The 14,008-nt window shown below is 46.7% G+C and overlaps 1 protein-coding gene across 1 annotated transcript in view; it reads left to right on the top strand.

The window, feature by feature from the left end:
- The window catches only part of PPM1H (protein phosphatase, Mg2+/Mn2+ dependent 1H), a 258,509-nt gene that overhangs the window by 216,425 nt on the left and 28,076 nt on the right, over window positions 1-14,008 (top strand). The window contains exons 7-8 of the mRNA XM_047065106.1: window positions 381-444; window positions 4,024-4,131. Coding sequence (XP_046921062.1) covers window positions 381-444; window positions 4,024-4,131 — 172 coding nt within the window. The remainder of the gene's footprint in view (window positions 1-380; window positions 445-4,023; window positions 4,132-14,008) is intronic.

Raw genomic sequence — 14,008 nt, 5'->3', positions numbered from 1 at the left:
TCACACTCCATCTGCCTCTGAGCTCTGCTGTTTTCCAGCTCTGGGTTAAGGACAAGACCCTTGTCACTGCTGCTGGGGCTTCACTATCGTACAGGCACGAAACACCCAGGACAGAAACCCACCTCCCCTTCTTGCCGATTACAAATATACCACCTTATCCTCTCCCTCTGTGAGTAAACACACACTTGATATCTTCTGATTTGTTAATTACATGCACAAACGTGCGATTCGGTAAGAAGAAGTCCAGGCACAAAGAGGTTGGCAGTGCGGTGAGTGATGGAGGGAGTGTCAGGGAGAATGAAGAACCCGGTCGCCTGTGTCAGGGCAGCGGGTCACTGAGTGCAAACCTTTTTTTGTAAATGTTGTTTATCCCCCTACAGGGCATACAAAACCATTGAGGATGATGACCTGAAGTTCCCCCTTATATATGGAGAAGGCAAGAAGGTAGGCATGTGCACTTCCCCCGGACTGAGAGAGCAAGGCTCTGTCTCTGCACAGCCCGTGGCAGTCTCTGTGTTCCACTCTGCAGCCTGTGATTTTATGGCCTTGACAGCTTGGAAGAATATCGCCTTCCATCATCCTGCAGGCCTCCTGTCTTGAGGGTCTCCAAGGAGTGGCAGGGCTGGGGGAGGGGAAGGGGAGCGGGGAGCACAAGGGACTGAAGTCACTTTTGTGAAGATAACATTCTCCTTCTCACATCTCTTTTCCATAACGTCTTACGGTGTTTAAACATGACCACATCCACAAACGTTACTTCTTTGTATTTCTGACACCAAGCCACGAGGCAGGCAGAGCCAGCGGTAGAATATCCATTTGGGAGCAGAAGCAGCTGAGGGTCTGAGGTGCAAGCCGCTCAGGCAGCCACACAGCCAGCCAGGGGTGGTAGGACATGTGGAGCCATGGTCGTCTACCTGCTTCTAGAGCTCTCCCACGCCACCATGGGAGTTCAGACTCTGCAAGGCTGCTGCTCCACTTGCCCCAGGCAAGGGGACCCAAAGCTTCACTTTGATGGAGCTTGGGGACCAGAGCCCAGGCTGAGCTAGCTAGCAAGGAGCGTTCGCCATGTGCTCCCAGGGCCCCGGTCGGAACAACACCCTCAGCAGCAGGCACACTGTGGAGAAGGAAGGCTGTCCGCCTTGGTCCGTGAGTAGAGAGAGGCTGGAGGAGGTGGCCGTCCTGGACTGGGGATGAGGAAGCTTTGAAATGGTTTCCCAGTGAGAACAAACTGCTTCTGAGGCACTGCCTTCTTCCTCTGAGCACGAATACACTTCACCTCTGTGCTGAGAGCTCCAGTTAGATGTGAAAAATGGTTCACATTAAAAAGAAACTTCCACTGAATTTTTCCAGTATTCGATAGGATTTTTTTTTTTTTTTTTTTTTTGAGGATGAAGTGCCTCCTCATAAAAACCGAAGGATGCCTTCACAGGCAGGTGTGGGCATATGTGCATGTGTGTGCACGGGCATCCAGCCGCACATGTGTGAGAGAGCACGCAGGTTTTGGTTCGCGGCTCAGGGTAGGAATGATGTCAGTACAAGGAGATGTTTCATGGAGGGGAGTGAAACATGAACATCGATTCATACAGGGACCAGTTTTCAAACGAACTTTCCCTGTTCATGGAAACGGACCACCTTCCACCTCACCATCCCTGGTTGAGAATCACAACAGGAAAGGATTCTGTTCCTGATAGTGTTCCAGTGATTCTGTCCCTGATAGTGTGCACCTTTCAGTAGGATGGGTACCGTGAATGCACATCTCTCAGCCCAGTGACCTGTGCCTGCAGCTACGGCTCTTTGTGGGGCTGAGATTCTCAGTATGACCCTGCTACACCCAGCAAGTTCCAAGAAGCAGAGAGCCACCTCCTAGTATCTTTGTATCCCTAGTATCTGCCCAGCCCGGTACCTGACAATAAATGCATCAGTATTGAATAAAGTTGTCAGTTATGTACAGTATACTGGCCTCCATACCAAAGGACAATGGACTAATGTGTTCTTAGAAGATAATCAGAATAAGATTTAAGCGAGCAGGGGCTTTCCCCCTTAAGCCGATGTTCCTTTCACCAGGACATCATGTTCCTGAAGCATTTCAGTTAATTAGGGCCTGACAGCTCTGTGATAGGCAGCTGGCAAGTTCTGTCATTGTACCTGATGGCCTATTTAAAAGCTGCTGTGGCTCCAGTCTGTCCCAGACTTGCTCCATAGTAAAGCAGCACAAGATCCCTGTCAGCGGACCCTTGAGAAATCGTTACAGCTGTAACCTGTCAGTTCCATCTAGATCCTTTGCAGGGGTTTTGTCTTTCCCGTCTGCATACACCTACCCAAAAGCTCCAGAATACTTTCACTGCCGTAACTTTTCATTTTATTTCTGCCAATGCTTTTAAAGATTTGTGTGGGTAACACCTACATGCTTTGTAAACAAGTTCAGTAACTAGCAGAAACATCAGATTTCTTTAGACTAAAACGCCCACCTGTGCTTTTGCAGCCAGAGAAGCTGCCATTGCAGTGGGGAGAGTGGAGGGGCCTCAAGGGACTCTGAATTTTCGAATTCAGGACTGAACACTTCTTAGCTAGGGGGGAGCCAGCCGATCCAGCTCCCCAGCGGGGCAGAGAGTTTCTTCTGCAGCCCACCTGACCAGAGGACCCCAGGCTTCACATCACGTGTCTGCATTTTACCCCCTCTGATTTGTGCCTTTAAAAAAATAAATCATGCTTTCGTTTCCACTTAAACCTGCCCATCTACTGATCCAAAACCTACTCCAAAATCCATAGCCTTTTTGGGAAGACAGGATGAAGATGATGGCAATATGATAGATTGTAATGTTTCTTAGCCTTTGTACGTTAATCTCATTACCCAGACAGTAGAGTGAGGATTCACGCCTGGGTCTCCCCATGAAACAACACTGGATACATTATTGACGATCCAAGCATTAGGCCATTGGCCTCCATTCTACCGAGAATGACTTTCATTCCATCCCTCTGTTTGCCCATCCCAATGCTGCCCATGCTTCTGCTCAAAAATGTAGTGCCACCACCTCCAGGAAACCTTCTCAGCAGAATTTTTACTTCCTCTGAATTCATATAACCCATGGCTTATGTGTCTTTCAGCCCTTGGCCATATTTTACATATTGTTAGACATGCATCTCTTATCTCCCTTTGCAAGGTCCTTCATAGTAGGAACAAGTCCTTAGACATTTGTGCCCCACAGCGTGGTGTCTGTACATAGTAGGTGCTCAGGAAATGTTTGGGTAGATCAGATCTGTGGCATCCCAGAAGATAAAAGGCTGACTGTGCAGCCATTAGTAAAATAGTATTATTTCCTTAAAGCATTCAGAAAACTGTTCATTTACTATTCGGAAAGCACAGGTGATGAGGTCTCAACCCTGAGGTCTCTTTGTACTTATAAGAAAGTGACATTTTGTTCCTCTCCGCCCAGAGGGACTTGGTTGGGGATGTTATGCAGGACAGGTGACAGAGCTGCAAAGGGTTTCTTTTCTGTACCATAAAGCATAATATATGAGCTTGGGCAGCGGGTGGGGGGGTGGGGTGGTGAGCTCCCTCTGCTTTTTTTTTTTTTTTTTTTTTTTAATCTTTTACTAGTGCCTGTCAGGGACTAGAGACACGGCAGATATACTTGTAGGGTGGGTGTATCCCAGACGGACGGATGGATGGACAGATCGTGTTGGATTTGATTTGAGCTGATTTCAGGGGCTCTAGACATCCCACATGTATTGATTTAGTTTACTGGCTGCCCTTCCAGCTTCTACAAAAGAAAGCCAAAAAGAGACAGCAGCAACCCATTAAACTTAAGGTAATCAGTAGAAAAACCACTCCTTAAGTACATAAGTGACCTTGGCGAGCCCTTCTTTGGAAACAGCTACCCACGTTAAGTTAGGAGCAAGAGGCCTGGAGAGGGACAGAATGAACTGGAAAATTAATGCATCTCTCTTGGCGTGTGGCAGCCACATTATGACAGGAATGCTTCCTCTGTATGAGTGTTTCTGATGACCCTCTGCTTATACTCCTAGGCCCGAGTAATGGCAACTATTGGAGTGACCAGGGGACTTGGGGACCATGACCTGAAGGTGCATGACTCCAACATCTACATAAAACCATTCCTGTCTTCAGCTCCAGAGGTACTACATGGGGTTTTTGTTTCTATTTTGTGCAAATATTTTCTACATGATTCCTCCCATGACTTGCACCCCGTACCCAGACAGTAGCCACCTTTCGTCACGTGTGCTTCTGCAGTGTTTCTTTGTCCCACTCCATCCTCACTCTGACTGTCCTGCTTCATACCCTCCTCACTTCCTGCCCAGGTGGTTGTTGCATAGCCACCGAGTGGCATTTCCTGCCTCCTCGATCCATCCCACGTATTGTCGTCAGGCCAAGTTTCCTAAACAGGCATTCTGACCCGTTTGCTCAGAAACTATATCCCGGGGCTATGAGAATGAAGCCCAGACTCCGATGGTTGGCACTCAAGTCTTATTATAATTTGTCTGACTTTCTAGACCAAAAATTTGATCTTTGTTCCCCCCCTAAACTTGCCAGAAAGAACTTGGTGTGTCCTTCCTGCACATGGCCTTCAGTTTCCCACAGTTGCTTAAACTATTCCTTCTGACTAGAATGTCTTTCCTCCCGTCTGCAAACATCCAAATTCTTTTTTTCTCTAGGGTTTAACACATGCTTCTCCTGTGGAGACTTCCTGATTTCTCCCTCCCCCATCCAGAAATAATGTCTCTCTCTATACTGAGACATGTAAAGCAGCTACCTTTTAAGACATTTCCACTCTCCGCTTTTATATCATACTTGTTCACATATATACTTTATCCCCTCATAGATTTTAATTGCCTGTAGAACTTGTATCATTCAGCTGATGTTTAGAGAAGTTAACTGAAAAACAGGTTGTCATATCTTTGGTTAAAAGATTTTTTTTTCTGGGGCGCCTGGATGACTCAGTCAGTTAAGCATCCGACTTGGGCTCAGGTCATGATCTCGTGGTTTGTGAGTTCGAGCCCCACATTGGGCTCTGTGCTGACGGCTCAGAGCCTGGAGCCTGCAGCCTGCTTCGGATTCTGTGTCTCCCTTTCTTTCTGCCCCTCCCTTGCTCACACTCTGTGTGTGTGTGTGTGTGTGTGTGTGTGTGTGTGTGTGTGTGTGTCTCAAAAATAAATAAACATTGAAAAAAAAAAATTTTTCCCCTCACCTGAAACTGTTAAAAAAAAAACCCAAAAAACCAACAACACATTTTTCTTATGATATAGGAAACATCCAGTTTTGTTTCAGGGTATATCTTTAGAAAACATTTTGCTTTTGTAAGTTACAGAGAAATCTAAGTAATAGTAGGTTAAGGCTCTATTCTTTTCACATAACAAGGAGGCTGGAGTTTGGTGGCTACTACTGTTTGATGCATCACCTCCAGCGTGCCAGGGCGGGCATCTCTGCTTCTCTGACTTTTCCTTCATGGTTGCGAGATGGTGAATGTGAGCTGCAAGCAGCTTTGAGCGTAACATCTTCAGGCAAGGCAGGAAGAGAGGGGGCAGGCGGCCTGTCTTCACTTGTATCTCGTTGGCCAGAACTGTGTCACATGACCTCCCCTTGCTGCAAGGAAGGTTGAAGGAGAGAGCTTTGACTTTTCCAAGGGTTACAATAAAGGGGAGCCAGGGAGAGGTGAGTCGGGGACCAGTGGTGTTTGCATTCTGTGCAATTACCTGTTAAAGCAACGCCTTGCATCAGAAATGCCCAGAATGTTTAGATATGGCTCCATCTGCATGTTCTTCCCAAGGGTAGGTGTTGTTTTACTTTTTAATTTTTTTAATGTTTATTTATTTGAGAGTGGAGGCGGGGGAGAGAGAGAGAGAGAGAATGAATGGGCAAGGGAGGGGTAGAGAGAGAGGGAGACATTCAATCTGAAAGCGGGCTCCAGGCTCTGAGCTGTCAGCACAGAGCCCAACGTGGGTGGGGCTTGAACTCACGAACCACAAGATCATGACCTGAGCCGAGGTCAGATATTCAACCAACTGAGCCACCCAGGTGCCCTGGTAGGTGCTGTTTTACTGAAGCCTTTTTTTTGTTGTTGTTGGAGGAAACCAAAACCCACTCAAGCTAATTCAAAAGAGGAGGTGTTTGTTGCAATATTATTAGAAGAGATGTTTGTGGCGTCCACAGGAAGAACCGTTAATAGCCAGCCTTTATGGGAGAGTGGTTCTGGAATCAAGGCACCCCTGGAGAGCCTCAGCAATGGGCTGAGGGCATGTCACCTTCATGAGGGTGTTCTGCCCTTAACGTGGCCAATCAAGTTCCATGTGTCTCTGCTACCAGTCCGCTCAGCTTCTCACTCTTGATGACAGATTACCAGAGAGGAATCTCCTTGACTCGACTAATTTTTTTTTAATGTTTGTTTATTTTTGAGAGAGAGAGGGGGAGAGAGAGAGAGAAATGTGTGTGAGGGGGAGGGGCAGAGAGAGAGGGAGACAGAGAATCCCAAGCAGGCTCCTCACTGTTAGTGCAGAGCCCGACTTGGAGCTCAAACCCACAAACTGAGATCATGACATGAGACGAAACCAAAAGTCAGACACTCAACTGACTGAGCCACCCAGGCGCCCCATCGACTCACTTTTTATACCAGGCCATGAGTGACTTCCCAGCCTATAAATCACCCCTTCACGTTGTCTTGTCCAGAGCCATGGGCAGAAACAGCCCATCCACCCCTTTGGCATCCACCCCTTTGGCAGGGCTGTAAGCAAGGGGGTGGTTCTTTTAGAGTCTTTATTGCTGAGGCTGGCACTCAAGATACATCTAGCCACAGGAGGTTAGGAAGCCACTGAGGGGGATATCTCCAATAAATATAAGCCGTGGAAGATACACCCATTTCCTGATATCACCCAGGATTTCAAGTGAGGTCAGCCTGGTGGAAATAATAATGACCATTTGTCAAGAACCCATAGATGTCTGTCTTTTAGTCCTCACACCAATTCTGTATGATGAGGACCAGAATCCAAGGCGTCACTGAAGTGTCCAAGGCGTCACTGAAGCTAGTGGATCCCTGACCCCTCTATTCTGGCCAACACCAGGATCCGTGAATTATTGCCGGAGGAAATAATTTCCTCTGCCGGCCAGAGGAAAACAATAAATACTAGACTCATGGATTCTATATTTTCCCCCTTGAGAGAGAGGCACTCATCGGACATATTAATGGCGCCATCACCTTTTTCTTTGCAAAAGGGACAAATGAAGTATGACTCATGTTCTTGGGGGGGGCAGGGGGATCCTCAGGGAACACTAAATAATCATGTTGCTATTTTTTTTTAAATTTTTTTTTAACGTTTTATTTATTTTTGAGACAGAGACAGAGCATGAACGGGGGAGGGGCAGAGAGAGAGGGAGACACAGAATCTGAAACAGGCTCCAGGCTCTGAGCGGTCAGCACAGAGCCTGACGTGGGGCTTGAACTCAAGGACCGTGAGATCATGACCTGAGCCAAAGTCGGCCGCTTAACCGACTGAGCCACCCAGGCGCCCCTCACGTTGCTTCTTAAAGCAGAGCGAAAACCTCCTTCTCACCCACTTCCACAGATACCTATGCTTTCTAGATAAAGTGAGAAGTTTGCTTTGGTTTGAAGGAGAATGATTTCTATGCAGATTATAGATCTCTAATCGTTCTGCTACCATGGCTCCAAAAAAGAGGCTGCAGGTTTAAAACTTGGGCATGCATGAAAGACTGCCTGGGGACTGATGAAAAATCCCAGTTGGCTGATCAGAAACCTCATGTCCCTTATCTAGAGTGATGCTGGTTTGCAGGGAATTGGGTTGAATGGTTCCGCCTTGGTGAGGGATTGGGCAGGTGGGCATGTTTGAAAGGAAACCGGCCACCTCTGGAAAAATGTAAGTGCTCTTAGAAAAGTTGTAGAGTTCGCTAAAATGTCGTTTTTATAATAACAGTAACATCTATTAACTTCTTAGTCTGGGCCAGACAACTTACTGTGTGTTTTACACACAGTATCTCATTTAATCCTCCACAACAACCCTATGGGGTACATATGATTAGTGTGCCCATTTTACACATTGGTAAATCGCAATGCAAGGAAGCGAAATAACTCCCCCAAGGTTGTACAGTTATTAAGTAACAAGATGGTACCAGGTCAGTCTAATTTGATGCAGGTCTGTAGGGGAGAGAAGCTGAGTTCAAAGGCATTTCTTTGGACAGTGTCCAAGGGACCCTCTGAGTCAAGGTTCAAGGGTCTCTGAAGAGAATCTTTGTCCTGGGAGCTAAGTGGCTCAAGTTTCTCAAAGAAACACTACTGGCCTTGGACTGAAATTGTAGAAAATGATGGCGTAGTGGAGAAAGTCATTGGGACAGACAGTAATAGCCTTTAGCATGCCAACCTGTCTGTGCCAACCTGGGCCAGACAGAACTGTGCAAAATAAGATTGTGCACATATAATTTAGCTTAATGGGTATGTAGTGTAGATCCCAAGATTCCTTTGCACGAGATTAAAATCGTTGTACGTTTTAAATGCTTCCAGATGGAGGGGCCTTAGCCAGAACCAAGAACGGGGAGGGGGAGCTTAGGGGGAAGGGGCGGAGCAGCTGGAGTCAGCTACCATGGAGGAGCGTGGAAGGCCGACACAGGAGACCCCCCTCACTCCCAATCTCGGGCAGAAACTCCTCTTTCTTGGGTGGTAGTGATAAAGTCAGACACCAGACAGTGGCTAGCAGGCGTCTTTTGGGGAGCGTGGAAGCCGGGTAAATGTATCGAAACCATCGAATGAAGAGTAACTACCTCCTTTCCTGCCTGCATCCCCTCACCCCCCACCCCACGCCTACCCTGGCTTTCTAACTGTGACTTCCTAAGAACATTCCCCTGCTATGCTGCATCTTTGCCAAGCATGGGTCTTTATTTCACATTTGGTTTCTAAATTTCAAATCCAGCTCAGTCTGGTAATTTTAACAGTTGGGGAGAAAATGTGATTTAGTTCTAAGTAAAAAGTCTCCAAAATCTTCTTGGAAATCAGCATTGTTCCCTTCATCATTGTAGCTCCTAATTCGATTTGATGAGCTAAATAAAAATAAGACAAAAACATGTGTATCAGATTTACGTAAAAAATGCTCAGGGGGTTAAAAATTAGAGAAGGGTTTCTAGCCAGACACATTTTCGGTTTCACTGAAACACAAGGCGCTGGAAAAATCTCGAGTTTGCCAAACCCAAAGAGTGGCCGCCAGGTTTGCTGAGCCTCCCTCCTGTCTTCCAAGGTCTAAGGCAGGGATTTCTGGCCGAGAACTGAATTCCACCAGAGGCCCCCGCCAACCAGGCCTTGGCCTGACCATTGAATGTGGGGGCGTATTGACTCTCATCTGGTCCACAGCACTGTGTTTTCTCTGTGTCACAGTATGAGATGCAGCCTTTCCTGAGCAAGAGAAACAGCCTCAGCCAGGTCTCCCATCTTCCTGCTCAATGAAGCACATCAAAGTTCACCTTCCTTATACTATCCTGAAAGAGTTCAAGGAGGGAAGGAAAGGATCCGGGAACTCAGGCACTGGAGCCCAGACTCGCAGCTGCCTCTCTTCCAGCATTTCTCCTCCCCGCCCCAGTCCAGCGCACTTCCTGCTGTGCTCTTACTCGGGCACCTTGGCGAAGGTCTGCAGCCTAAACCTGCAGATGCTCTCTGCTCCGTGGCCCTTTCTGACCTATAGCAGGCCCTCCCTAGAGTTAGCCTTCCTCTTCATGTTACTTGCTTTCCCGCCTGCACTCTGGGACTGCCTTGAGCCCCCTTTTGGGCCCTTGGAAGAACAATGTCTTTTTCCGAGTGGAGGCCAGTTTGCAAAGCCAACCCCCATCTTCAACTCTGCATCCCCCCCCCACCCCCGCCCTCCCTCCCAGACTGAACCACAAGGAGCCCGGTTTTGTCTAGGCTTCCTTATTCTTTTCCCTGGTGTTCAAGATTCCTGTCAGCGGGTTTTTGTAATTGCAGATGACTCATTTAGCTCATTCTTTTCTTCATCTAGATATTTTTTTCTTTCATCTGAAACTGCCTTCTCCAAGAGAAGGAAGACCCTAGACTCCGGTATCTGAATGCCCACGTGACCTGCATTATTTTAGTCTGCCTTCCCCTTCCCTCAGGTGAGGTGAACATGCCTGTATTCACAAAGTGCTAGGAAAAGCAAGTAAGAACATCTGCGGAGGGGCACCTGGGTGGCTCAGTCAGTTAAGTGTCCGACTTAGGCTCAGGTCATGATCTTGAAATGTGTGAGTTTGAGCCCCATGTTGGGCTCTGTGCTGACAGTCGGGAGCCTGGAGCCTCTTTCGGATTCTGTGTCTCTCTCTCTCACTGCTCCTCCTCCACTTGTGTTCTCTCTCTTTCTCTCAAAAATAAATAGACTTAAGAAAAGATCTGTGGAGCTGCCTGGTACTAGGTCTGGTGCGGGGTCAGAGATGGTCAGGAAACACTAGTCTTCCTTCCCCGTCAGCTTCTGGAAGGCTTTACACTTAGGGATTCCCAGTAGTCACTTCCATATTAAGAGAGAATGACTGTCTTGTTTGAGCCTCCCCTATTGTCTCCCATGAAAACATGAACAGTATTTAAGAGCTCATTGCTGGGGGGCGGCACCTGGGTGGCTCAGTTGGTTAAGCTTCTGACTTTGGCTCAGGTCATGATCTCTCACAGTTTGTAAGTTCGAGCCCCACGTCGGGCTCTATGCTGATAGCCCAGAGCCTGGAGCCTGCTTCAGATTCTGTGTTTCCCTCTCTCTCTGCCCCTCCCCCACTCACACTCTGTCTCTCTCTCTCTCAAAAATAAAAATAAATAAACTTTTAAAAAATAAAAAGAAGAGCTCATTGTTGACAGCACCTTATTCTTGGTAGCTTTTCATACCCCAAGCCAAAGTCCCATTTTGGGAAAGAGCCTGTCTTATTGTATTGCGTACTTTCTGCAGTCTGAACAATGTATAAAAAACAGTATCAGTGCATAATGAAAGGGGAAAAAGCTGTACTATATTAAGTGAAACAGAATATGATTGTATATACAAAGAGTGTGATCATAAGTTGGTAGGAAGTTACATGCATGTGTAGACAAATACATGCGTGAAGGAAATTTAATAAAACAGTAACAGTAATCATCTTCAGGTGGTAGAGTAGGATAAACTGGTTTTAAAAATTCCCCTCAAAAATACCTTGGGAGGTGGTGTGATGTAGAACTTAAAACCTCAGACTGGTAATTAGTCTTGACTTCAAGCTCTGTCTCTTCACTTGCCAGCTGGGTGACCTTGAGAAAGGTACTTTACCCAAATCTCTGCTTCCTCTTCAATAAAAGGAGGACAGGAACTCAAGGAACAAATTAAATAACATATATAAATAAAGTACTTAGCCAGAACGTGGCATAATAAGTATTAGCTCCTAGCTCCTCTTAAGACCACGAAGTTTCACTGGCTCTATACGTAGAGATCATGAGTCCAATAGTGTTTATTGATCAGCACACTAGGGAACATGTCCTTGAAAGCATTAGGAATTTTGGGACAAGTTGGAATGGGGGACTAATAGAATAATCAGCCATAAACCCTGTGATTCCTGCTTCCTAAGAGAAGAGGGGAGTTCAGAAGAGGGAGACAGGACTACATAATCGAAGAAGGAGGACAAGAATAAGAAGGAACCAGGAGTGAGTCTGTTATGAAGTAAAATCTGCCTTATGGGGCCACTGGGTTTGGAAGATAGCTTGAAGGGTTATTGGCTATAACAAAGCTAATTATTCTGGAGGGCCTGGAACCAAACCCAAGGCAGTAGGTAAGGGCTTCAGCAAAGAGAGCATGATAAATGTTGGGGTGGGGGCCTGTCACAGCACGTAGACAGGGGTGTGGGGGTGCAGAGAGGCAAACAGGGTGACCGCTGTAGAACTGAAACTGTAACAGGAGGACAAAAGCTAGGGAAGGGACCAGGAAAATGAAAAGGAGGTACATCCGAGAGACATTTTAAAGAAACAATGTAATGAAAACTGATGGCAGACTGGATTTAGTGGATGAAGCGGGGTGAAATTTTCTAAAAATTAAAAATAAATTGTTCTCTAGCCTAAGAAAAGGGAAGAATGCTGTTTGTGGAGGTCCAGAGAGGAAAACTAATTTTATGCTTTTTTTTCCCTCTGAGTTTTCTGAGCAATTAAAAACATAGACACAGGTGCCTGGGATGAAACTAACTTTATAGTTAGTATAAAGTTAGACCAGAAACCATGGTATGGATTTCGGACCAGAATGGACTTCTTATTCTTGTCCTCCATCCCCCCAGATTAAATGTATGCCCTGGATAGCTGTGGGCTCTCCTCTCCCCACCCCACAGAGAGTAGTCTGCCTAATATTTACCTGCTAGAGGACAGGAGCAAAGGGAACAGGTGCTGCGATGGACAAGTCGAGACCAGGGAGAAAACTCCAGGGGACTCCATGCCCCATCCCCTCTCCCCAGCCCCACAGAGGGAGAGGGCCTAGAAGTGACACATCATAATATAATGCCTTTGTGCCCTCGGGGACTGCAAAACCAACCACCCAGGAACATGGAGTCTTGATGGAACAGTGTACTATATGTCTTTGTATGCTATTGCCTTTCATGGTTCTGTGAGTTGAACGGGTTCAGCTAGGTGGTTCTCTCTGGGAGTCTCGCACAGCACAGCTGGATGTCAGCTGGAGCTAGAGGGATCTGAAGGCTAGATGGGCTGCAAGTCCAAAGTGGCTCCACTCCCATGGCTGGCAAGTGAGGGCAGATAGCAGCTGAAGAGTCAAGCTGAGGCAGCTCCACATGGCTTCTCCATGGAGTTTCAGCTTTTCATAGCATGGCAACTGGATTCTGAGAGAAAACATCTCGACAGTGAGTGGTTCAAGAGTGCCAAGCAGAAGTTATAGGACTTTGTAGGACCTGGCCTCAGAAGGCCTAGAACCATCACCTCTGCCACATGCTAGTGGCCAAGGAGAACACTAAGGCTGGTCCACATTTGAGGAGAGGGGAATTGGAATCCACCTCTGGAAGAGAGGAGCAGTGTGCTTGTACAGGGAGGGCCGGGATTGACAGTGCCCATCTTGGAGGCTCCGTACCACACCCTGCCTGTAGAAGCTCCCCCCACCGGGTGCCTGGGTGGCTTAGTCAGGCGTCTGATTCATGACTTCAGCCGAGGTCATGATCTTGCAGTTCAAGGGACTGAACCCTGCATCAGGCTCTGCACTGACAACGTAGAGCCTGCTTGGGATTCTCTCCCTTTCTCACGTGTTCTCTCTCTCTCTCTCTCTCTCTCTCTCTCTCTCTCTCTCTCTGTCTCAAACAAACAAATTTGGGGGGGGGGGGAGAGTGCCCTCCCCGCTGTGAAAACTTGAGGATTAGAGAAATAATCATCTTTCTTTCCCGTGCAAACTAATAAGTTGATGAGTTAACTGTTTAGCTAATTACTCAACAGAGGTCATCTAGTTTGCAGAATGGAGGCAGATTTACAAAGAAGCTAGTTAAACATAAGTTATCAGGGCTCTTCACTTGGACCAGTCCTTACTGAGTTCTGGTTGTTTGTAAGGCATGAAGAATGTTCTAGGTAGGGGGGAGAAGCAAGGTTAGAGTCAGGAATCATTTCTTTGTAAACATTTCTCAAAAGAAAGAGACCTCATTTTCCATGGTTTAGTAATTTGTCTCTGTTTCTTCTCTCTTGAATGAAACACGTTAGTATCTATATTTGTATTCATAATTATTTCTGTATTCAGTTTTTTTAAAGAGAGCTGTGAAGATTGTAAATTTCAGCCTCAGAAACCACAGATACTCTTACAAAGGAAAAATGAGGAGTTCTACCTAAGGATACTCTGATAGTCTAGGACAGTGGTATTTGAGAATTTTCTTTTCCCAGTTTTATTTATTTATTTTTTTAATTTTTTAATATTTATTCATTTTGGGGGAGAAAGGCAAGAGCACTAGTGGGGGAGGGGCAGAGGGCAAGGTAGACACAGAATCCAAAGTAGGCTCCAGGCTCTGAGCTGTCAGCACAGAACCTGATGCGGGGCT

Source organism: Lynx rufus, unplaced genomic scaffold (genome assembly GCF_022079265.1).
Source record: "Lynx rufus isolate CCGP_SWC_20201006 ecotype Redwood Valley unplaced genomic scaffold, mLynRuf1.p SCAF_7, whole genome shotgun sequence".
Classification (NCBI taxonomy): Eukaryota; Metazoa; Chordata; class Mammalia; order Carnivora; family Felidae; genus Lynx; species Lynx rufus.
The sequence above is the reverse complement of the archived record's forward strand: the minus strand, read 5'-3'. Positions and strand labels throughout refer to the sequence as shown.